Source organism: Anneissia japonica, unplaced genomic scaffold (genome assembly GCF_011630105.1).
Source record: "Anneissia japonica isolate Jap-2015-1 unplaced genomic scaffold, ASM1163010v1 scaffold165_len1371125_cov188, whole genome shotgun sequence".
NCBI classification, from domain to species: Eukaryota; Metazoa; Echinodermata; class Crinoidea; order Comatulida; family Comatulidae; genus Anneissia; species Anneissia japonica.
In genome coordinates this window covers 447,330-472,837 of record NW_022697648.1, presented here as the reverse complement: position 1 = coordinate 472,837, position 25,508 = coordinate 447,330, and the positions used below count along the sequence as shown (strand labels likewise).

Genomic DNA, 25,508 nt, shown 5'->3' with positions numbered 1-25,508 from the left:
GTCTACTGTTGAGCACAGTCACTTAAGATTAACGATTTCCTGCCTCAACAAGTGAGCAGTACAAATATTTAGCCTAAAATATATCCTTGTTAAAAAAAAAATTGTTATGATGCAAATTAATATAATGTTATTTAATATAATAATAGGAGTAAGTTCTTTTTTGATGATTTAAAAAGATAACAAAACGTTGTAAACTTACTTGATGTTATTTATTTATTATATTTGCACTACATTATCAAGATTTTTTTAAACCAAGATTATAGCAGAATATTGTGTAAGAAATGAGACATTAAGGCCTATACACAGTGAGCATTATGCTGCTTAGAAATTTTTGATCCATTTGTTGATCCAGTAGAGACATTCATAGAAGTAATATGCATTGCATATTGATGATAGCAGCTTTTTTTTTTTTTAGATCAGAATAAGTTGATATTCAAGGTTTTCATACAACCTCTACTGACACCAACCATTTCAATGCGAACAATGTAATCACAATTTTGATGTGGTTGTGGAATTTTTCTGTAAAATGGCAGGCCTGTAGCCAGGATCTTCCAAGGGGGGTTTTTTGGGCTTGAGGTCCACAGTCGAAGCCCCGGTGGGATCGGCGAAACCCCCAAAGCAAGAGGATTTTTGTGCTTTATGGGTCTGAATAATGCTATAAAAGCAGATATGTTTGAAAACATCTGTGTCTGGGTGGTCTGCAGTGCATTAGTTGGGTTGGAGGACTTGTTTGGGAAATTTAAAGAGGGGAGTTCGCAAAAAAAAGGGGGGGTTTTTTAGAAAAGGGGGTTCTCCCAAACCATAAAAACACCCTCCTGTATACGGGCATGAATGGAATGTATTAAGGTTCATTTCAGTTCATTTGACACAGGCATGTCAAGTACAGTGTGAATATAGTTTTATCAAGGAGTTGGTAATTGGTTCTATGTTTCGACAAATGACCAATGGCTGATAGCACCTTGTCTGATAATGGACTATCTTTAGAGTAATTTTGACCTAGTGTCTGCAGTATACTCATTATCCTATCAGGATAAACTGGGTTCCAGTCCCTAAACTCTGTCTTAATCAATGAAAATGCTTAAAAATCAATTGATTTTGGCACCAGTGGTGTTCCATATTACTTATTTGCATGGCGTTCCATAGTTTCTTTTTCTGGGATTCGGATTAAACATTTTCTCCACATAAACTGAAGCTGGTGGCGCTCTCCGAAATTATGCTAATACTGCGAAAAATCAATAAATTAGAGACTTGTGGCAAGTCTACTATCAGGAGCCTATTTTTGTAAATGTTTCTAAATTAAAACCTAAGGAAAGACATTTTTCTGAGTTTTTATTAGACAATATTTAAAAGAATATATAAAAATATACATATCCTTAAAATATTGTTATTTAATATTGAAATTAATAAAGGCTCATATACAGTATTAATATTAACTTAACTCTATTATTTATCTGCCATTCCACTGAGTAATGCACCCTTCCAGATTGCCAATCAAACTTAAGATGAGAACAGGGCTAAGAATGCGTGCTTCTTCCACAAACATGTGTGTTGTCCCACGTTTACGTTTACGCTTTTATAGGACCTTATCAACAATATCTCTTAGCGGCCGGGCTTAGCAGAAAGGTCCATTGACTTCTCGGATAAACGCATCAGTACAGTTGACGATGCTTGTAACCTTGGCGTTATCGTTGGCTCCAATGTTGCGCTTGATAAACAAATCAGCAACATCTGCATTTTCATCTTGCAATTCATAAGATCAGAAGGATTCTAAAATGCTTAGCCAATCAAGCGTGAAACTCATGCATGCGTTGTTGACATCCCATGTATTGATTATTGTAATACTCTGCTCTATGAATTTCATTCAGGATTACTAACTTACCATACTCAAATAATTGGCTGAATTCTGCCACGAGATTTGTTGAAATGCAGCGTAACCGCGATATGGGTGGCCTTGAAGATAGACGAGGGCCCTATGCGAGCATTAATTTTGAGAACATACAGAGCAACTGTAGTGCTTGTGTGTGTCAACGTTGTGTGTGTCAACGTCAGTCAATCATTATTTCATGTTTTCATTGACAAATCAAGTGTCTAATGCTTGATATCAGCATTAACAACTATTGAGTATGAAGTCAATAGAAATACCAAACAACAAGACCATGTTTATGTTACATGTATTCCCACCTCTGAACATCATCATGAATATTCCAATTTTGTTTTTCCCATTTGATTTACACGTTACTTAAGATCAACAGCTTCAAGTTATCCGCCGCCCTGTCACCTCTGAATCTGACACCACTGTTGTTGATCCTTACCTTTAAGGCACTGCAAGAAAACTGCTCATATGTATTTATAATATTTTAATCCTCTTTCATACTTCAAGACACACTTTAATTAACGTCACTGTTTCAGTAACATAAAACTAAGTCTTGCAGGCTTTTGCAGGTTCTACTGCATTGCTCTGAAGCTCTGTACAGATTATCACATCTTCTTTGAAAAAACTGTCGTATGCCCATATATAGTCATGATGTGCCTATATATGGTCATGATGTGATGTCATCATGACCATATTTAGACATGCCACATGTTTTTGTCAAGTAGAATTTAATAGTCTGGACAGAACTTAACTAACAGCCACATTCATTCTACTAAGAACCAAATATTAACACATTTTTTTTTTCACGAGAAGTTACCAGCAATAAAACTTTGCTTAGAGCGTACTAAGATACAAACGCAGGGCACTTTACAAAGAGACTGGAATATTATTGTTTTATATCATTTGCATTTATGTTTGTTCATCGTGCAAAAAGGATGTCTGTCGCTGCAAGGATATTTTTACTACTTAAAATAATTTCACATAAATCGTATAAACATGGATGTTTAAATAAATCTTAAATTGCTCTGGATGTTTCAATAAGTTATTAACTTTCAATTGACACAATTTTCTTGCCAATTAAAAGACATGTAATGTAGCCTTTTATTGCCTGCTATGGATTTTCAGATTTTCTGTAAATCAATGAAGACTGATTTTTTAGGCCTGTTTCTACTGAAAACTTAAAAAATAATCAATTATTCCTAATTGGTTATTCAGACAGTCTGTCCGCATTGCTACTGCATTTTTGTGTTTGCAAAATTGGTTATTGACAGCCCATCGCAGTGGAAATTATATCAATATGACTACCAACTGACAGTAAATAAGACATTTATTCTGATACTACACTTTTTTAACAGTGAGACACTTCACTATCGTGAAGGTGCATCCAAAATTATAAAACTCAAATGAATATAAAAGTAAAAATAGAAACAACCAACCACAATACCAGGGGTCCCAAGTCTCCCGGAACTCCCCGGGAGTCTCCCGGAAATTGGTATAGTCTCCCGCACCCCCGCAAACAAGCAAAAATCTCCCAGTAATTCATTTATTTCCTGCAAATTCAGTAAAATAAAAAACAAATCTTTGTTTTATTTAGGCCTAAACTTTGGTTGCCAATTATTTTTTGCAGTCTGACAGTTCCATTTCCGGCCTTCTAAAGTGCCTATTCTAAAAAAAATGTCATCACCTCAGCCCCAATCATGGTGGGCCTGAGGTAGGCGTGGCCCTTTGTTTGGCACTTACACTTTTTCCTCATAGAATATATAGCGCCCCAATGTCATTAAATGAATTTCCCGGAAATGGGCTCTTCCAACTTGGTACCCCTGCAATAATACTGTAGTAATAAGCCTACTAGCATTTATGATATCATTTATTTTGCGTTATATGAAATAAAATACAAAGTTATTCAATGAAGCAGGATTAACTAAATGTATAAAAACATAACAGTCAAGGTTCTCCACAAAGAAAAACTTAAAAAAGATTATGCACAATAGATATTAAGATAAAATAAAAAAAAAAACGAATATTAAAATAAGAGTTTATTTTATTAAAAATTCTGTATTCTCAATTGTATGTTTGTTGTGTTATGTTGCCGGTAGTACACTCGAGCGGTACAAGTGGGGCGCCCTTTGAACATATACCAACCCATGCAAAAAGATGACAAGATAACTCGCACTTGGCATAGTCAGTAAAAAGTTCTATCACAGTGCCATCGACGAGTATACTCGCCCCCTAATATTTTCCCGCCAATTTATTAGACACATCATTTTGATGATATATGACTAGATAAAATTTCAAAAAAGTATGTTTGTACATGTAAACTTGTTTTGGCACACGGGAAGGAACCGTAAAAAAAGGTCTGCCAGTCAACGTGTTAAAGAAACAAGTTCTCGTAATCTTGAAAGTTCCGATGAGGGCAGTAGATTATGTTGGCCCTAACAGCCGTCCATACAAAAATATCTATTAATCAATCAAACAATTAATCAGCCGAGTGTTTCTAGAGCTCCTTATAACAGAGAATTTTTCAAGATAAAATAATTTGTACAAATTTAAAATGTCTTTAAATTGGAAAAAACTGTCTTAAAATTGGGAGAGTGGCAAGATGCGAATCAGACTCACAGCCTTTGTGTCATTCTTTGTGGACCCATTAGAAAAATTGTGTGGGACTGTCCCAGCTGTCACAATAGCTGGCTACGGCATTGGAAAAAGGGCGATCCTAGGTTGTCAGTGCACTCCACTGTGATTGGTTTTTTAAAACTTTGACGGAGGACTTGTGGCTCTTCATCAATCATAATAATTGCAAGAGCTTTTTTGGACAGCCTTTTTCCACCATCTTGAATATCTGTCCTAGTGTCCCAATGTATCTTCCCAACCGATCTTCACCATGTACTATTACAGTAACCAATATTAATGAACATTTTCAATGTACAGAAGATAATTATTAACAAATAATGTTAATAATAATTTACCATCCCAAAACCAGTGTACTGTTGCTAAATGTTAAACTAAACTAAAGTAATTAGCATGAGAATGCTGCGGTATTGTATACTTTAGTACAGAAAAACTGTAATAATTTTACTCATAACTTTGGCAATAGTATGTAAATTCCAGTAAATGACTCTTCATTTTAAATCTCATAATATGGAGGATATGGATATATTAAAAAGTCAATTTTCAGGTTTTGTTGATGCTGGTTTTGGCATGGTATATCCCATATAATGTTGAGAAGTGTGTTTCAACATTTATTAGTTGTCAGTAAATACATAGTGGATTGAGTAGGAAATATCATACGAGTTCTTCAACTCAACCATCAAAGAAATTCACATCTTACTGATCCTTCAGATTGGTGAAAGAAAGGATTTGGAAAAATCCTATTGATTTTTATTTAGTTGACATCACTCGATTTGACGTGTCACATTCATACACTGAAACTTGATGCTAGATCTGTGAATTTACTGTAACATCGTAATACACACTTGAATCTATAAATAACCATGAAAAAATGAACATTCAATGGAAAACATTCATTTTAAAATTTGTATTTATTTTTAATTATTTTTATTATTTAATATTTTATTATAGTTGGATATTACTGATGTAATATAACTGGTATAATTATTCAAACATAAACTTGAAAGCTAATATATATAGATTTTATATTGTATTGATAAAATCTAATATGAAAACTGTAAGTTTAAAAATTTATTTTATATTTTAAATAACAAGCAGTAAATGATTCTTGAACCTTAACTTACAAGTTACAACTTAATCAAGTGTATCGTTATTTATTCTATGTAATGGTTTTTCCCCATTTAAAATGATTTGTGTCTTATTTTTAGTACAGACAATTGCAAGGTTCTTTTTTTATATTACAATGCACATTAATCTTCTAGAGCAAGCAGAAGTTGTTTATATGGGTTTGCCTGCTTAATGACCACTGCTTGTTATTGTGGGCCATATAAAAAAAAAATATTAGTTTCTCGTCCCTTTGCGCATCATTTTTCTCTGTCTCACCAAATTTTGTTTCTTTATTTCCTTTATTTAAAAAAATGTACGAAAACCTGGCTAACTCACATCAGTATAATTCCTCTCCTGTGGTTGGGGATACATGGTATAAATCATGTCTAGTGCTTTGCTTTCAATGTGTCTACCTGATAAAAGTGAGAAAGTAGTAGCTGTTTCCCATCGGCCATCTTGGATTTGCCATCTCGGAATAAAAAAAAAAAATGCCCTCATTCTCCTTTTTTCAAAATGTTAGGACAAGAAACTATTTCTCTAGACCTAATGGTAAACTGTGCTTGTATGGTTCAATTGGATTAAATAAATATTAATGATCCATCATCATTTCATTTTTTCTTATGTACCATTTCTTTGTTACAATATGAATGTAAATTTTTTCAGTAATAGCAATATAAGAATTTTTATATTGCCTATTAATACCCAGGGATTTAGCACCTAAAATATTAATTTAGGGAATAGTATTTTGTCCTTGTTGAATCGTGTATTCCACACAGAATGTTTTATATACCGATTCCCCACACTGGAATATTGCTACATAAAAAAAAATATACTCAAGTAGTTAAAAATTACTTTATATCACCTCCTCACATTTGCATTTCCTCCACCCCATGCTGATATCCTTGTGTACACGACTATCACCATTGTCGTTAGTTTAATGTTATTATATTGTTACTTATTCTACAGCTTTGATTTGGTTGTCATTACGGCAAATCTTGTTGTTGCCATCGCTCTCATTATGATTTAACTATGATCATCATCATTATGTTGTCATAAACTTTCATGAAGATATAAGGTTATACAAGTGTAGCATGAATTATATATACTGACCTATAAAACAATAACCCTAAGTATATGACATATATCTACATGAAACAACAACAAGCTATAGTGAAACATATGTCGTATAACATATGGCCAGTGATGACTCTGTACAAAGCTAATTAGGCTATTCCTTCATGCTAGCCCGTGGTTTGCATCAATACAAGAAAGTTGATATAATATTTCATATATACATCGCCTATGGTCTACGGCTATGCACTTGTTTGTGTATAATATATTAATGAGAATGGTAAATCATTGATGAACCAGGCTAGACATAAATAGCCATCATTAATGAATATGGCTCTACATATGACCAGATATCATTATGTAGGGCCATCAATAACAGAGGGATTATACTCACATTGCATATATATTATATACATGGCTGTACATATTTGGCCATACATTATTCTTATATACTTAAGAAATTGAAATTCTCACTATCTCTTACAAGTCAGCTGACCCAAATTTAGTTCCATATTTTAAATTCCTAATTGATATATTATATGCACTAATTATTATTATTATACAGTATGCGCTAACTTCACCTTTCACCTTTTTCTTTTACAGAACTGTCCAATTTTGCTGCATTATAGGCCCAGGCTTCACTTCAGCTAACACCTGTTCACTTCACCGAAGAGGAAAAATTTATATAGAGATAATGTAAATAAATATATTTTATTGATGAAATGTGAATAAGGAAAATTAATTGTGATCTCAGACTGCAGGAAAATTGATGTCAGTGGAGGAAAAGAGAACCACAGAATTTTAACTTTTTTAATCAGTAAAAAGAAGCCCTACAAGGTACGAACTCAAATTAAAATGTCCTATGTTGATAGATTTGCCGGGTACAAAAAGTACACCGATAGCTGCATTCAACACACAGATCTAAAGTAGACCTACAGCGATGGATGTTTGGGGTACAAAAAAAAATCACACATGTTTCAAATATGTATTGAAACCTTCAGGGTATACTGATCACAAAATAAACCAGGTATAAAAAACAAATAAGGTGTTGAGGTACAGTACATCGATCATTATTTGAGCTTGATATCAGCATTATCACCATATCATCAACTCGCTTGTTCCCTCGTGGGGGATTTGATCTTCTCGATATCGTCATCCATCTTTAGAACTCAAATTGATGCATCTTGAGCCAAGTACAGATGAGCCTGGTATCAAAATCCCACAAGATATTTAAGCTACACTATCAAAAACCCCTACAAGGTACAAACTCAAGATCATGCCTTTCATATCTATAGCGTTCACATGCGGTGACTTTTATCTTGGGTGGGGGAAAGGATATTTTAATGTTTGATGGGTAGGGGTGGCATGGTTATTTGTATGTGTTGAAGTATATGTTGGTATTATAATTCTGTTGTTAAAGTAGTTATGAAACTGTGCAGTTTGTTGAACCTAACCAATTTGATTGATTGATCAAACGACATGTGAAATTCTCATTCACCAGCGAGAAATCCGCCACTTACAGAATGAAACTTAAACTAAACTATATAGTTCAGAACAGACTAAAAAAAAATCTACTACATTATTAATAAAATTTATTTTTTAAATTTTAATCAACACAATATTCTAAGCATAACCTTTCAAGTCTTCTGACCTACAAATACTGCTTGTTTTATTGTCAATGTAATTGCTATGAGCTTCCAAGTAAATTAGATTATGTTGTTCCAATCTTGAAGCCATCCATATGGGTGGGGAAGATGAAGGGTTTGCGGAATAATTTTTCCTTGCTACAAGGAACATATTTTAACTGTTTTTGAACCCAAATCTTTACCAACACCACCTTAAAAAAAGTAAAATTTTTCATTTTTGTTTGTAGATTTTTACATGATTTTTTCCCAACTCAGCGTTAATGTTTAATCACTATAAAAATATATATTGTAACTGTGCATTTACACTGACCAATGGCATTGCTAGATTAGTAATCACATGTGTCAAATGTCAGACTACACTAAATCATTTTGTTTATTAGTCTATTTTTACAAGGTATATTAATATTTTTTTTGTGGATTACCAAGTCTGTCATGTTAGACATTTTCATATGAAGTTCAGCTGTCCTTCAAAGTTCAAGTATTGTTCAATAATTTTCAGTTGGCTATAGTTTTGCGCTTGTAAATCATTTTACGTCCAAATTGATTTGTATAATATAATACGTTCAGTATGTTTTCAAACCTACAACAATGTTTGAAAAAAGTTATTTTAAATTGAATAATGAACTTAACATTGTTCCTCATAAATATATAATTGAATTTTGCATTTATTTCAATGAATTTTTAATCATGTTTTACATGAATTGTTTACAGAATATATTTTTTATATTATCTGATTTTAAGTACAGATTATTTAATATGCTTCAGTAATCCAATTTTTCATCATTTTAAGAGTTCAAAACATACTCTTTTCTGTGATCTCACTCCCAAAGTGTAGATAATAAATTGAATATTGTTGTTATTGTGAGATAATTTTTTAATTTTCATAAAGATTATGTACTCTGTTGACCCTTCCCCCTAAAGTATGATTTGCACTCTCGTTAAAATGATGACAAATTAATGACCCCTTATTATTAATATATGTGATTAGTATTGTCGGTCAGTCAATCAATTTATACAGTTAATTAATGAATTTTATAATAAGTATTGTACCGTACTTTACCTTCTGCGTAACTGGTGCTAAACTCATACATCATATTTACATACAATAATTTTTAGGATTTAAGCAGCACTTTGTAAAAGTTAAAACTGACACTGAAGAAAATATCAATCAGAGTTATTTCAATGTTTAATACTACCCTTCTGCACTTCCTGGGGAGGGGATGTAGCCGTGATGCAGAATGCTACACATAGACCAATATGTTCAACAAGATGAGAGAGAGGAGCTCAGGGGTTAAACACAAATATTTTTAAGACCCCACTACCCAAGGGTGAGAGCCCGAAATGCAACTCTGAAACAAACGTCGATGCCTGCCAAATAGGTATTCTAACCAACCACTGTTTGTCTTTGCCATTCATTCTATAACAATGAGGACTAAGTCATGCAGTGCTTTGAGCTAAAGCCTGATTAATGATGACTGAAATGCCATGGGTCAGTTGTACATGATATGCCTGCTGAAACAAAATACATCTTTTTCATTTAGGTATCTGTATTGGAGAATATCTCTGCCATGTTTTGCTAACATTTATATTACTAGCGAATTAAAAGTCTCATAATTAATACTGTTTTCAAAAGCGAATTCAAGGGTGAGGGGATGTCCCCTCCGCTCCAAGTTTTTGAAAAATTTTGGAAAAGGAAGTCTGAGAATGCCATTTCTGGCCTTGTACATGTGACGTAGCCATATTAAAAAGGTTGTACCTCTGCCCGAACATGGTTAGTGGTCTGGACCCTCTATCCGTCAAAGTTCCTTTCCGGGTTCCTCTATTTTGAATTTCTGGATCCGCCACTGTTTGTATGTTTTTTAAATAGAATATTAAATTGGCTGGTAATTGATTTCTGAAGTAAAATGACTCTAAATCACTGAAAATGATGTCTCATTGATCCTTTTGATTATGCAGTGCAATGTTTTAATTGGATATTTAAAAAAAATGTTTTACAAATTTTATCTTAAATGTAGATAAGTTGCTATGTCTGATTTTCCCCAAATTTTTATCTCATCTAAGCATACAACAGGAGTGTAGTATATAATATTTAACATGTCCCCAAGAAGGGATTTTTACAGGTGGAGAGTCCAGACAGCCCTAAGATGGAGGTACAACCTTTTTATGTCTACTATGGTACATCTAGACGGCAAGAAATGGCATTCTCAGACTTCCTTATTGTAATTGTAACTTTCTTTTATTAGGCCAAGCAACAAAAATAATTAGTTTCTTATCACTGCATGTTTCCTTTTTGCTGCTGCCTTGCCTTTGTTTGGATTCCCCCTCCCCCCAGCTTTTCCGAATAATAATAATACTGGTAATTTTTGTACTCCCTGTTTGAGCCTCTGTACACGAACTTGATCTGGAGAATCTGATGGCCAGAAAAAAAAATAAATAAAAATTAAACAAAAAGGGCCTCCTTAATCTTCAAACATTTGGAGTGTCTTTTTTCGCTTTGCCTTAATTTTGCTAAAACCAGAGCAACTGACGGAAAGTATAACCCTCATTTATTTTCTTTCACAATATGTTTTTGATATTGCCATAAAATGACCATGCTCTTAAAATCTGTCTTATATTAGAGCCAATGACTCGATTTGCTATTGGATGATTGTGCTGTTCCCTTGAGGTCTCTCTGTCAATTGTTAATTGTATTTTTGCATGCAAATTTACAATGGCCATAGATTAGGTTGCAGTTTCTAATTTATATGTGTGGGATAATGCATTGATATACCCACTGTTAAACTCTTTAAAAGAATACTTCTGACATGAATACATATATGAACCAATGAAAAACATATTGTTGTGAAAACATTTCAAAAACAGATAGGCCTGTTGTTGTTTAAAAACACCTAAACATGGAGAGTTATGTATTGATAAAAACAATTATTAACACTATATTACTGAGGGTTTTTTACTGATAAGCAAACTGCTTAAGCACCTCAAAATAATGATAATAGCACAGTAGTACAAAATAATGCACTGCAAAAATAATAATAAAATGGATGCTAAGTTGTATTACTATATATCCTACTGCTAAATGCCAAAACATTTAAAATAACCCTTAGGATAAGCAGGCCAAACTAGTAGCACAGACTCAAAAGTTAAACAGCGTATTCTCAATTTTGAATATTTTAATTATATTTAAATTTGTCGAATACTTCCATTAACCACCAAGAATGATATACCTTAAGTGCATGATGTAATAATTGTTCACTTTTTTTGGCTTTTGGATGATTGTTTACTGTTTGATTGATTGATTGACAAAATTATTGATGTAGTATTTGTAGTGTCAAGAACTGAGTATATAATTTGTGACATGTATTTTATTTTATTGTATTATCTTCATATTATGCAATGTTTATGTACATTTGGTACGCAAGTTCTTTTTACTACTAATTCTCCATAAATTGCATACAAATTAAGAGGGCTGATAGAAAATTGATAAGTAATGTAAATTTGTCACAAATTTAAAATGAAGGTTTTTTTTATTTGCAACTAAGCTGCAAGCACTCTTGATATTGCTTGTTGGCTCTGTTTTGTTTATCTTCTAAATTTAGTTGCCAAATAAATTAGAGGGTTGTGAGACTTTACGTTAAAAAAAACAAAAGAATTTTACTTCATGCTAATATTTTCTGTACTAAGGAGAGTTTCATATAAGAATTTTACTTCAATTTCATTTACCAGTTAATGACTGATTTCGAGTACTGTATATGTTTTTAACGTCCCGGGAAGTGGGTCATGGCAAATTGCCTTGACGTAAAAAGTTTGAGAATCGCTGCTTAGACCACGTAGTGTATAGATATATAGTTCATTTCATTAATTTAATGTTGTTTGTTTGGTTTTTGTGTGCCCATTCCTGCAATATTATATATTATTATGTTAACATGTTTGCAATTGTAAAATTTTTAACCTAGCCTATGTCCGTCTTACCTAGCACATGATACCAACCACCTATGCACTTGTTATTACCCCGGCCAATAGACCAATTATGCTAGGTTGGTCACATGACGTATAGTGGGTATAAATTGTAAACAGGCAGTGGGAGTGACTCTCGGTAATAGGAAAAGGCATGGCTTCTTCAGAGATTTTCTGCTGTAAAGCACATTTGACACTGTATGATTTCTAGGCTAGCTAAGGTTTACGAAGAATCATATAAATCCCAAAGCATACAAAGCACAGAGAATGCTAGAATAAGTAAATAAACACTATTTTGAACAATTGTAGTGCCCTTCCTTGCCAGTTATTTCTCAAGTTAATAGTGGGAGGTTGTTTTTTTGTAACTTTAACATTACCTTTTCCTATACTGTACTTTCACACTGATTGCACTATAAGTTCTTCATAGTTATACCCACTATTTGTCATGTGACCGGCTATTAAAACAAACCTCGTGGAAACAGTCTATTACAGAACACACCAATCTAGCTCCCTAGGGAAATATTATCTTTCTTTCATGTAGTCGTAGGTTGTATATATGAAGATGACTCTATGTGAATGTTTGTTTATTTTTTATTGGCTTCCAAATAATAGTTTAAAAAACGACGTTCCTCATAATTGACTATTGAAAAGTCATTACCACAGAAGGCATATTTAGTAGATTTATACAGTATATATGTATATGTATAATTTTTTGTACATGCAATGCAGGTATTTATGTACGCTTGTAGTTGTATCTCCATCCCTACATACCTTCACCATGTAACAAAATTTGCATCACTTTTCGACACCAAAGACCATTTATTTTTGCTTTTTTAAAATGACAGCACAGTAGCTGCTTAGTTCAGAATTTTTTTTGTTGCAATTGTCGATAATGATTTTTACATTTCCGGTAATTTTAATTGACTGCTTTTTTATGTACCATAATGTAATTGAATATTGCTAAATTCAATTGAAAGAAAAACTAAATAATGTGGAGTTTCATCTTAATGTAAATATGTTTGTAAATAATTATATTTATAATGTTAATGATATGATAGAGAATTCAAATACTGTAATGGTTAACACATCAACTCCTAACACACTGGTTATGTATTTAATTTGACCTACATAATGACGACAAAGTGGAAGATGTCATTTAGGTTAACGAGGAGAAATCTAATTAGGAGTGATTGCTAGAGGCTGATACTCAAAGCCCATCTCCATAACAAAGGATGTTGAAGCATTGTATGAACATCTCAATGGAAAACATATTGACTTTGAAGACATGGACCAAGACGTAAATTATTGTAATTAATGTAATTTTACTGACACATTGTATTGAAAAATGGAAATTAATTTTTAAAAGTCTAATAGCATGGTCCAATTGATTTTGTTACTAACACCATGTGTTTTGTGGAAGAAATTAACAATTTTAATGACAGTAATTATTATTGATAAAGATTGAAATGAATATTCCAAGTGTACAAGCATTGGTTGCAGTACATTTATCAATGAATGCATAATCTTTTAAAATATGTTACTCTCTGAATCCAGTCAGTTAATGAATTGATTTAAGATTGACAAAATCTTGGGTAGTGTTTCATAGTCCAAGGAGTGTGTTTACATTAATGAGATAAGATCTTGTAAAAATTTGTTTTAAATGTAATGCCTTTTATCAAGACATTTTAAATTAAGATATTTCATAAAATGAAATAGAATAGATGTAAAAAAATATTTTACTTAATTAAAAAACAAAAGGTGGAGTTTTAAAATGTATGTTTCGAATACGTAGGTGTACACACAGCTCTCATTGTACCTTAATTTATTTTGTGTCGCTACATACAGTACTTCACTTTCCACCATAGGCAAGTCCTTAAACCAGATGTACACTTTCTAATATTTGTTTGGCGTGATTGGTGTCTGACATCATTTTTTTGGCTTTTCATTTTCAGCATTAGATTTTTTTCCCTGGAAACTATCGTTGTTTATCCTCAGAATAACATGATAATTTGAGATGTTATAATTTTGGTTTTGAGGCAACACCTGGCCATCTCGGAATATCCTTCTTAAGAAGTTAGAATAAAAAAAGCCTCCTTTTCTGTACAACTGGCTTGGAATACATACGTAGAGAGGCCTGAAGATGTCTGATATTTTTTTTGGGTGTTCTTTGGGGTTTTTTTCTTTCCAGCTCCAATCCATCCAGTAGGCTTTTGAAAGATGATAGACAATGTGGAGGATGCATTAGAAATAATGTATTGCACTCAATTTAATCAAAGTAATTATAAAACCAAAGTTTTAAGATAAATAATGATTATCCTATCATCTACCAATAAATGCATTAATAAATGATTAATTAAAGATATTATGTTTTGATCTCCAGGGTTATTAATCAGTCCTATTTTCACTGCACAGCACTTTATGCTATATTAAAAAAATTAATAAAAAAAATATATATCTATATACACAAGTATGTTTAGGTAGCTATTATGACTATTATTAGCTTTTAAATAATTATAATATGCTAATCTAGAGTTGTATGTAACATTTTAGTACTGTACATCAATCTAAAAAAAAGCTGTGTCTCATGTGCTGCTATTGCAATTACTGGATAGCAAAAAAAAAATGTTTCAAATTATCTTTTTAATAAAATGAAAATACTATAAAAATTATTTGTACTGACTATTTTTATGTATTGTAAATCAAAAGAATTGCTGGTGATAGCAATTACCAGGGGTGGATCCAGAGATGTCCAAAAGGGTGGAGGGGGGAAAAAGTCGGGGCCGATCGAGACAACACTACCCTAGGGGGTATGGGGGCATGCCTTTGTTAATTTTTTGGTTTTTTAGACGCCCAAAAATAACCTGAGGTGTTTTGGACGATCAATTATTTCTTTTTCTTTCTTTTCTTCTTCACTTTCCAAAAAGGGGGGAGGGGTTGCAGGCGGGAGGCCAGACCTCACACCTGTTTACATGCAGTATATTGAATGGAGTGTGGAAGTGATTTAGCGCATCAGTGGAATTGGTTTGGTTTCCCTACCTTGAGGTCTGTGTTTCAATGCTTTGTTGTGCTTTTCGCTGGTGTTCTTGAGCAAGGCACTTTATCCACATTGGCTGTTTCTATGGATACCAGCGAATTTCTGGGAGTAACCTGTGATATGCTGATGTCACACCCAGGGGAGTGTCACACACTCATCCCCTTAACACTACACAAACTGGGGATAAGCTCCCGCCATAGTGGCTCAGCAAACAGAATATTTTGTGGAACAAAGAACGTACAGTAATATGCTGGGACAAAGTGCTGAGTAAGGCAGTTTAGCTGAGTGTTGATGTTGCTCAAATTTGGCTTACCCTTTGTACTCTCTTCGTCAAATTCTTTTGAAGGGGTGGGGTTGGTGATGCTCTCGTAGCAAGAGTTTAATTCACTTGGGATTATGGAAAAGAAGTAGTGGAAAATTCCTGGAATGCTGGAAGAGCACTCCACCAAAAGCTAGAGCAGCCCATATTTCTTTTGCTCCAATTAATTTGATGGGCATATATACCTGTCTCTTATACACATCTAGATGTGTATAAGAGACAGGTTATACAGTATTTGTGACCCAAGCTCACAAACGGGCTGTAAACTCGTCCTCAGGCCAAAATGAGTTTTTGTTATAATGGCATAGAACATATCATTTACTTTAAAATGACAGTTAAATGAACTCAATCGGGTGTCTGGAAGCAAAGATATGGCCGTTTGAATAATTGTCATCTTATCAACTTTCTTAAATCAAGTTTTGAGAAAAATGCTTTTATTTTCGGCAGGTTTCTATTCATTTTTCATTAACTCCCATCCGAAAATGGCTAAATTTTACCTCTTACAGTTGGAATTTTAAACTGAAACTTCAGGAATAGTAAATACTTTATTTATTACACAAACACCCAATTCACACAAAATTCACGTTCTACACCCTATTCTGGGTATTGAGGCTTGTTTCTCAATACAGTGCAGTGCGAGTTTACAGCCCGTTTGTGAGCTTGGGTCATATTTGTCATCATTCACTTCCACTATTAGGAAGCATTTCATGCATATTAACAATTCATTGAATACACTAAGTGTAGAGTAGACAATCCATGGTGGTGAACAGCATACTACAGTACTTTGACAGTGCAAAATTTGGCTTATTTACAGCCATGCACTTTCAAAATTCACTTAATTTCACTTGCAGCCCTGTTTTGGTCCAAATTCAGAGTTGGTTAGGTCAGCACTGTACATTTATGTTCGAGGCACTCTGAAAACCACACCACAAAAAAAATTCAATGATTGATAACCGTTTACATTTGAAAATGTTTTATTAAAGGTAAAAGCACAATTGGCTAACTAATCTACTTGGATAAGTTTTCCTCAACATTTTAATGCTTGTCCAAAATTATAATTATTATTAAAATTGTTAAAGAAAAATAAAAATCATTCTTAACTTGCATTAGTCAAATTGATAATACAAATTTTCATATAAACTCCATAGTGAAGCAACATACAATACTATAATGACAAACAATATTGAATAAGGGTGGCATCAGCTTCCTTTCCAGACAGGTGGTCTATTGTTCCCAGACAGATGGGCCCCAGTTCACATCCACTTCAGGCCCACTAATTTTACTTGGCGCTCTGACTGCTGTGTCAGGCTCCCTCCCTGATGGGCCCACCCAGGCCCAGTGGGCCCACCCAGGCCCAGTCAGCCCACCCGCTGGCACCATCCCTGCATTGAAAAATTTGTGGTAACGAACAAAAAGTCAAAGCAAGTTGATTCTAATTATGGTTTATTTACTTCCAGCAAAATTATCCATTTGTTTTGACAGAATACAATTTCCTGAAAGTGACTTTACTTGTGGATGGTAACCATGATTATATACAAGGTTGAATGTAGCAATGACAAATCTAAAATGTTACAGGCAAACAATAAATGTTAAGTCAGTATGTAACATATTGAACAAACAATGCTATGTGTTAGAATTCCTGGAATACAGTACTCAAGTAGGGATTTACCATACTGTACTTCCTTCAATACTTCTAGTGTAATCAGAGGTCACCAAATTGGCTTTTATAGATCAAAAGATTGGTGGTGTTTACCCTATTCTTATGAACCAAACACAATTCTGTTCAATTAGTGTTTAAAATTCCACCACACAGACAATCTTCCACATTATTCCTCTTTACATAGAAAGCTCGCAGTCAATTTATCACCATTGCTATCAATTCCCTCTATGCATGGCCTGGTGCTCAACCAACCATGGCGTGGGCTGAGCAATACAGACAATTACATCCACAGCTTGATTAAATTATTCTGATTGGTTAACTGTTGCCAAGGGGTGGAGCTTGTGAATAAATGACACTGACAGATCAGTGATATAAATTCACAGGGATCTCTTTACTGAAATACCTTCCAGTTGTAATTCTGCTAGCTAAATGGGATGTCCTTGAAATTAATACAGATTATATACACTATTGGATATATTACTGATAAATGGCGGTATATTTTAAACATTCATTTATAAGCAACATGATTTAGTGAAACTAAATGACACCCATTATTGGATTCTGTAGTTTAAATCAAATTTGTGTTTATACAAAAGAGCATGCAATGATATGCATGTTATAAATCATAACTGTTGTAAAATAGGATAGAATCAATTGAAGTGTTACAATTAGTGGGTACAGTAACTGTTTCATCAATAAAATGCTGCAATGATCTTAGTTATCTCAGACAAGCAAGAAAATTTAATACCACTTCGTCTCCAGTTCTACATTACCAATATTATTTACATCTAAAATCATCTACGCCTGAAGATGATTTGAGCAAATCTATGAAATATCAAAACAACAGTGATTGTATTATTACCACTTCATCATGCAGTAATCTGCTAACATAATTTATTAAATGTTTTATGCTGCTTTCAAATATTATTTTAAAAAGTAATATAATATTAAGGTAGTCCACTATCAAGGCCTATTCTTGGTACAATTCACAGAGGGCTGTGTTCTTGACCAAGCATTTGAATGCCTATATATGGTCTTTATACAAATTGGTAAATTAATACCTAGTGTTAAATGGTGACAAGGGTGTGGACCCAAACAACTACTGTAATGGGGAAACCCCATAAGAGTAAACATGTTTCAATTTTATTTGAAACAGTGTGAAAACAGCTTCCATGATAAAAAATACAAATATGGGCATGAACTCATTTTTAAATTGAAACTTTCTTCTTTTTCTTCTTTTCCTTCTTCTCTGAAACAGGTTCTTCTTCTTCCATGCTGACATCTGCAACTTTGGACTTTTTCTTCTTTTTCTTCTTCTCGGATGTTCCATTGGTCAGCACTTCTTCCTCCACCTTTACTTGTACTGCCTTCTTTTTCTTCTTCTTAGGTGTCTCTTCTGGCTCTTCTTCCATTGTAGTATCTACTCGGCTTTCCTCGGCCTGCGATTCTTCAAGTTTGCGTTTCTTCTTCTTTTCCTTCTTCCGTTTCTTCTTCAAGATGGCTTCCTGCTCTTTCGCCTGAAAAGCACACAATCCATTTTAAAGTCACATAATGGAAATGTCAAGAAAAAAAAAAACTGAATAGGAGCAAGTACTGTGGTTAGATTTATACCAGGAAAAGAAATTACTAGCAGATCTAGAAACATTTGATTGGATCAAAAAGTCGAGCCTTTTGAAGATTAATATTAAACAATGATTATGACAAAGTCATACAAAGCATTTATATAACCCATTGTGTGAAATATAAAAAGCATAAAATTCACAAATAACACAGATTACATTGTGTATTACAGAGCCTTCGATGTGCATTTCTGGCACTCTGCTTTCAGTTAAGAATTATCTTGATTGTTTAAACTGCTTAAAGCATATTTCAGCCTGAAGCCTCAAGTATTTTAGTCATAAATTTCAATACACTTTATTTTATTTTAAATTAAAAAAATATAATATGGGCTTATACCAAAGTATCGTACTACGTTATCGATCTACTGGCTAAATTGAAAGAGGGTGCTATCATACCTCAACGACAGCTTCCTTCATGACATCAACATTTTTTCTTGGTGCTTCGCCGGTTTCATAAAAAGACAAGCGTTCTTCCACTTGGCCTCGTAGCTTCTCGCCAAAAACAGAAGACGGCATCTCTGAAAAACAAGAGTGAAGTAATAAACTTGTGTTGCTTTTTAATTTAATACACTTTTACTTAACCAACTATTTTATAAAAATACTACATGGTATCTTGGTGTAGTCCTGGGTATGACACTAAAATGCATCTGGTAGATAGGGTGGTCAGCTTCAGAGTATGTCTCAGTGGCTGCTGAGGGAAGAGTATTCCAGCCACCCAGCAGCAAAAAAAAAACAAAAAAAAAACTGCTGAACAAAGGGTGGATGAGCTCCTCAGAGTTCAAGGAAGTCATTAACTTTACTGTGATTATAAAAAGTGCACAACCCATTGGAAACGACCCTACTATAATGGTAGATTTATGAAGTGTATTATGATAAGCCTTCTATGAGTTTCACATCATTACCCTGGTCATTGGATTAAACACCTATGGAACACAAGCTCAACTCCCTGGGGGAGGTATTCCATAATGCTGCAACAGCTAATCAGCATATTTTGTCATTTAACCCTACCAGGTACCTTACTCCTTGGTGGAGAGAAGCAATGCAGATAAAGTGCCTTGCTCAAGGACACAATTGAAATACACAGCGAGTGATTGAAACCCTGACGTCAAGGTTGGGGAACCAAACCATTGCATCAAACCACTTCTACATGAAATAGGTACTATTGCCCAGATCAGAATTATATTGAAAAAAAATACATATTTTAAAAATATATGCTATTAGGAAAATTAAAATATTCTTTATGAATTGTATTTATTGAAAGAAATGGAAAAAAAAGAAGGAAAAAACCCACCTGAGAAGCAGTCAATTCTTGATGCTATTGAGCACTTGTTTGCAAGATAACGTGAAATTCTTCCCTTGTTCTTAGCACCAGCTCGTCCAATGAAAGTGGAATGAAAGATTAGACCATACTTGGGTGTGTTACCTCTAGTTTTTAATGCCCTGTGACAGAATAAAATAGATAATTTAAAAACAAATGATATAGTACTCATACTAGTAATTATTCAGTTTCAATCATGGAGAACTATTTCTTTGAACTTACATACCATGTACATAAGAAAAAATACAAACAGCAATGAAGATAACTGGCATGTAAATTTGATGTACATAACGTACAGTATATAAAACATAATTACCTGAAAAGTGCCTTTTCTGCTCCCAAGATCTGGACGGTAGATGCTGGATACTTAGCCAAGTTAGTCAGACTACCAGCATGTGAGATCAGACGTGCACCAACCTAAGAAAAAAAGTTTAAAATGAAACTTTAAAATTTTAAAGAAATATGTGGGCAACATTGCTGATGGCACTTTAAGTTGACAGAAATAATACATTAATGTTATACAACAAATATTTTAATGAGCATTTAAGAACACATAAAATGGTAATATTTGGAAGATTAGCTCTACATTTGGCCCAGCTAGATGCATACCAAGACCTAGCCTGGGTTCCAGGCCCTAATTTTAGGTTACTCACTCTTTATATACTTAGGAACCTTGCTCACCGCTAGCTGCTACAGATTTAGGCCTTTAGGGTAGAATATTGTTAAAAAGGTAGGCCTCTGTAAGAACTTAAAAATACGCCAAGCCTCTACTACTAGGCTAGGCCTACTACTCCTGACTCCATCCAGATGAGGCCTGAGCCATCATCCTGGAAAGTTAAAGTTTTGTTGTATTTGTATGGTATGCCATCTAGTCTAAGCTTAATTGTTTTTGCCATTGCCAAAATTAGTCTTACTAGGGTCTATTCTAAATATTTTAGGCCCGTTTTATTACGGAGGACTATTTAAATTTAGTCATGCCTAACTAGTAGACGCGAGTGACACAGTTTCGTGGCTCCAAAAATATAAACATTTGATTGGTTGAAATTGTTTATTTCGGTCCGCCCATTTATCCAAATACGGAATATAAGTTTACGTCATTCTTTTGGCATCCTGGTGCCTGATTTCAGTGTTTTACATCGTCTATCTCTAAATTAACTTTCTCGTTGGTGGCGCTATCCAGAATGAGAAAAATAATAACAAATAAGAGACTTGTGGCAAGTCTAACCAAGACCATAAAAAACAGCAAAAAGTAGGAATTCTGAAACAGTGGGCCGTTTTATACACCTGACATACAAAAACCGATCAAAAAATCCTTTTAAACCCGGGGCCGTCTTATACACAAGATTATACGGTACTCATGTTACACAATACCTGATCTCCAATGAGCGCTGCTAGATTTGGCGCCACATTCTGCATCTTGTCTTGCAAGTATGTATGTAAACTCTTCCTGTAGTCGGCCAATGCTATGACACGAGTAGAGAAATTCTCAATGTTGATCAGGTCAATTGGTGATATGTCCATTCCTAAATGAATAGAATACTTCATAATAATTATAATGATAATAACAAACATGTATGGCTGAGTGTATAGCCAAAGAACTGGCAATGAAACGTTAAAAAGTACTGCCACAAAGGGGGCATGTCCTTCAAAAGTATGTACAAGGCGTTCGCATCGAATGCGTGCTGCGTTTGAAACCCTAACACACATTCTACAGACGCGCAGCACACATTCGATATGAACGCCTTTACGTTCTTTTGAAGGACACGCCCCCTCACGGCATTACTTTATGAGATAGGATTGCGTTCCAACGAAACCCCGACAGTCGGACAGTCTTGCAGTTTATACTCTTTGGTATAGCTTATCCTTTAATATCTATGTTTAAATCTATAATCTATTTTTATGACACTGATAAAAACTAGAATAACTTTTGTAGTATTCGTACAATAAATAAGCACTGTGCACTTAGTTACACAATTGTTAATTTATATTAATTTTATATCTTTATTATATATTTAATTTATATTTCAAATTTACATTTTCTATGTTTCTTTTATGTTTCTGTTTCTCTATTGATTTGGAGAGCCACTTGACAGTTATTTAGTATACTTTTGGTTATCCTGTCTTTTGCCGATTTACATAAATATACTTTATTGAGACAAAATAAATGAAATGAAAAAAGAATTGGTTGTTTACCCATGGATGATTTACTTGCATCATAGATAGCCTGAGCTTTTGCTGAATCCATCGTAATTTCTTCAAGACCCTCTAGACAGTCAGCAGTCAGGTCTTGGCGACTCTTGATAAACTTTGTGACTTTAGCATATGTCACATTGTCCGTAACAATTTTGATTAACTCTGGAAAATGGTACCCATACCATTCTCTACAAAAAATATTAAAAACAAAACAAATTATTAATATTTGTCACAGGAGAACTGAATGTTTTTATGTGGATTAATACTGCAAATTTTGATAACAAATTTCTATATAGAGGCATACCTTATACGCATACAAAATGTGTTGATGTCTTTGTCTAGTTGGTCCAGAAGACTTATTGATTGAATAATCATGTTATCCACCCTGTTTACATTGAACTTTACTTTTGCCCTTGAATAGCTGTGACCCAAACCGAGTTGAGCTTTTCCTTCGACCTCAAGCGTAAGGCCTTTGATTAGGGCATGGAAATGCAACCGAATACCTAGGATAAAATAAAAACAATAATTACAGTTTTATCAATTTAATGAAATAAAAGTGATAAAAACCTTGAATATTCTTTCCTGTCTCTTGGTTGGATTAGATTTTACATATTCAGTGTAAACACCAAAGACAAAGATAACCCACGTCCAAAGACTAATTTCCAGTGGGTTCCTTCTTTTCTAGCAGTGATTAGTCAGTACACCAGAAGACAATCTACTCTTCTCTAGAGAGTGTACTGTGTTCTTTAACATGCACATGGACCATACTTCACAAGGGTCAACGACTTGCACGTCTCCGCAAAAAACTGGGCCTTTTTATACTTGCATTCCAACCCTCAAGTAAAAACACAAGTAGGGACGCGGATAGAATTGAACCGGGCACCAGAGGTTAAAAATAGATTTGCATAGTTCAGAGTCCACACAGTGGCTACCACTACTAGTGTAGACGACCGAGCTATGCTGCTCTCTTGAAATAAATATCATCTTGATATCATCATAATGTTGGTGAATATACTGTACCTTAAATGCTAATGTGTTCATTCATATGATTCTACAATATCAAATAATGTAATTCCCAACCTCTTAAAATTTCAGGAACCACTCCTGTAGACTGACACGAGACGCTGAGAGCTTCTTGGATAGCTGATCCGATCTTAACGTCACCGACACCCAATATTACCTTCTTCTTTTTCTTTGGTGACTCTGGTAGATTAGTCTCCAGGAACAGGTGAAGATCTTCATGTATTACACCTAAAATAAATATTCACACAAATTGGAAAAGTTATAAGATATTAGAAAAGGCCTGAGATTTTTGTAATGTTAATGAGTTTTCTTGTTTATAAGCTCACTACCAAATACTGTAAACAAATACCTCCACCCCACCACGGTGTTGACCAGGTTCCTTCAAATTGTATGATAAAAACTGGATTGAAATGTTGGGTTAATGGAAAATTGCTGGTAAATTACTAATTGCTTGACACAGGCATATCATTTTTATTCCTTATTACCTTCTGAAATATTGTTCATATTGTCTAATGCGTTTGTTCCCGACTTGAAAGGTGAGAATGCATGAAGCTTCACCAACCCAGCAAATTTACCAAACTCTGTTACTCCTTGTTCAACAAGATATTGTTGCATAGCCACTTCTTCAAATTCTTGAGCAACGAACAGGGCATAACCCGAGGCATGCTCAAAAAGCATGTACAGATGCTGAAATAAAAAAATTTATCAAAAAAAGTGATCGCTAAATTTGACTAAATATAAAATAAAAGGCGTAGTAGTAGGGCCTAGTCCTATCCATGGCCTAGGTAATATAGCTAGGTAAGTAGCCTAAGGGAGGCCTACAACACTGCCTGCCATTGGGTTACACCAAGCTAGCCTAGCCTGGGCCTCCGCCCTTCATTATTTAGCCATATTGATTCCTGCCGCTTGTTTGTTTGTGTTGGCAGTTCCCACCACGCTACGATTTCATAGATTAAGTTTCTAACAATCAGTTTTGTTTCTCACCATTTCTAACAACTCTAGAGAACTCTTTCTACCTTTCTTTAACTTAACAAATACACGTCAAAGTGATATTTAACCAAGCTTCATAAAAACAATTCTCTCACGTGGAGCACAACAGAACCACCATCCATCATGTAAAATGAGGCACTTTCTCTGGAAGCTCAAAGTCTGATTATAAATGACGTCACGACTCTCATAACACGCGTGCGTCGATCAGTGCGTTTGAGGTAAATTGATAACGCAAAAAATACCGACAGTCCAACACGACTTCGCCCTACTCTATTCATTAAAGATGCACTGTCTGCCATGAGCGATTAATATGAAAAATTCAATTCCATGTTTGAATTGCTTAATTTGTATAGGCCTACTGGTATTAACTTACTATCACTGTAAATATATTTAAGAAAAAAAACAAAAAAAAACCCTTTCAATTATGACAGTTAAAATAATACCATAGCTATATTCTTTTGCATCCTTGTTACAATTACGAATTTTGTATTCAGATGTCTGAATCAGCAAAAGTTATTTTTTCGAACTGTTTCTTTAATTGGAAGTTGATAACTTATTTGATCATTTTATATGAGCTATTCAAAATCTTATATGATTTTTTAAAGTGTTTTTTTTCCAGATTTTTGTGGAAGAGAGTGTAGATATAGGGCCTATCTTTAATGTTGACATTACTTGGATTGATTGATACTCAAAGATGCAGTGTCACATTGGAACACGATTTCTTCTGAGTTTCTAAAGACACAAAAGTAAAAAATAATATTGGACCAACCATCAACCAACGTCACACTGTGGGCCTGATTTTTTTTGGATAATAATAATAATAATAATAATAATAATAATAATAATAATAATAATAATGATAATGATAATGATATCTAGATGTGTATAAGAGACAGGTCGCCTGAAATTATATTATCGTTTTATACACATTTACAACTTTTTATCATTTTGATTTTTCAGGCCAGAGTTTACTGACTAAGAAAAGTTTGGAAAAACACAATGAAAATTCACATGGAGATGACGTCATTGGTGATTGCGATATGGACTCGGAAGGAGGGCATACATTTGGCACA

At 33.9% G+C, this 25,508-nt stretch overlaps 2 protein-coding genes across 3 annotated transcripts in view; one reads left to right on the top strand and one right to left on the bottom strand.

Annotated features, from left to right (window-relative positions):
• The window catches only part of LOC117102275 (polycomb group RING finger protein 3-like), a 28,697-nt gene extending 13,752 nt beyond the window's left edge, over window positions 1–14,945 (top strand). The window contains exon 5 of the mRNA XM_033242508.1: window positions 7,283–14,945. Within this exon, the coding sequence (XP_033098399.1) occupies window positions 7,283–7,330 (48 nt within the window). The 3' untranslated portion in view covers window positions 7,331–14,945. The remainder of the gene's footprint in view (window positions 1–7,282) is intronic.
• Window positions 14,946–16,588: 1,643 nt separating this feature from the next.
• LOC117102274 (nucleolar protein 56-like) lies at window positions 16,589–24,591 on the bottom strand. Of its 2 annotated transcripts, none has more exons than XM_033242506.1 (10): window positions 24,430–24,591; window positions 23,931–24,132; window positions 23,503–23,673; window positions 22,727–22,925; window positions 22,423–22,610; window positions 21,601–21,752; window positions 20,546–20,646; window positions 20,203–20,351; window positions 19,308–19,429; window positions 16,589–18,809 (listed from the first exon to the last, which is right to left on the bottom strand). In XM_033242506.1, exons 1-10 carry the CDS (start codon window positions 24,430–24,432, stop codon window positions 18,501–18,503), a joined length of 1,596 nt encoding a protein of 531 aa, XP_033098397.1. In that variant the 5' UTR covers window positions 24,433–24,591; the 3' UTR covers window positions 16,589–18,500. The 2 variants fall into 2 exon arrangements, with proteins under 2 accessions (XP_033098397.1, XP_033098398.1); XM_033242507.1 differs by having other exon boundaries at window positions 24,462–24,571.
• Between the last annotated feature and the right edge of the window lie 917 nt (window positions 24,592–25,508).

Coding starts and splice junctions, on each gene's coding strand:
- LOC117102274 (XM_033242506.1), bottom strand. Junction 20,647..21,600: donor CAGCGCTCATTGGAGATCAG/GTATTGTGTAAC, acceptor TTTTTTTCTTAG/GTTGGTGCACGTCTGATCTC. Junction 18,810..19,307: donor TGAAGGAAGCTGTCGTTGAG/GTATGATAGCAC, acceptor TGTGCTTTTCAG/GCGAAAGAGCAGGAAGCCAT.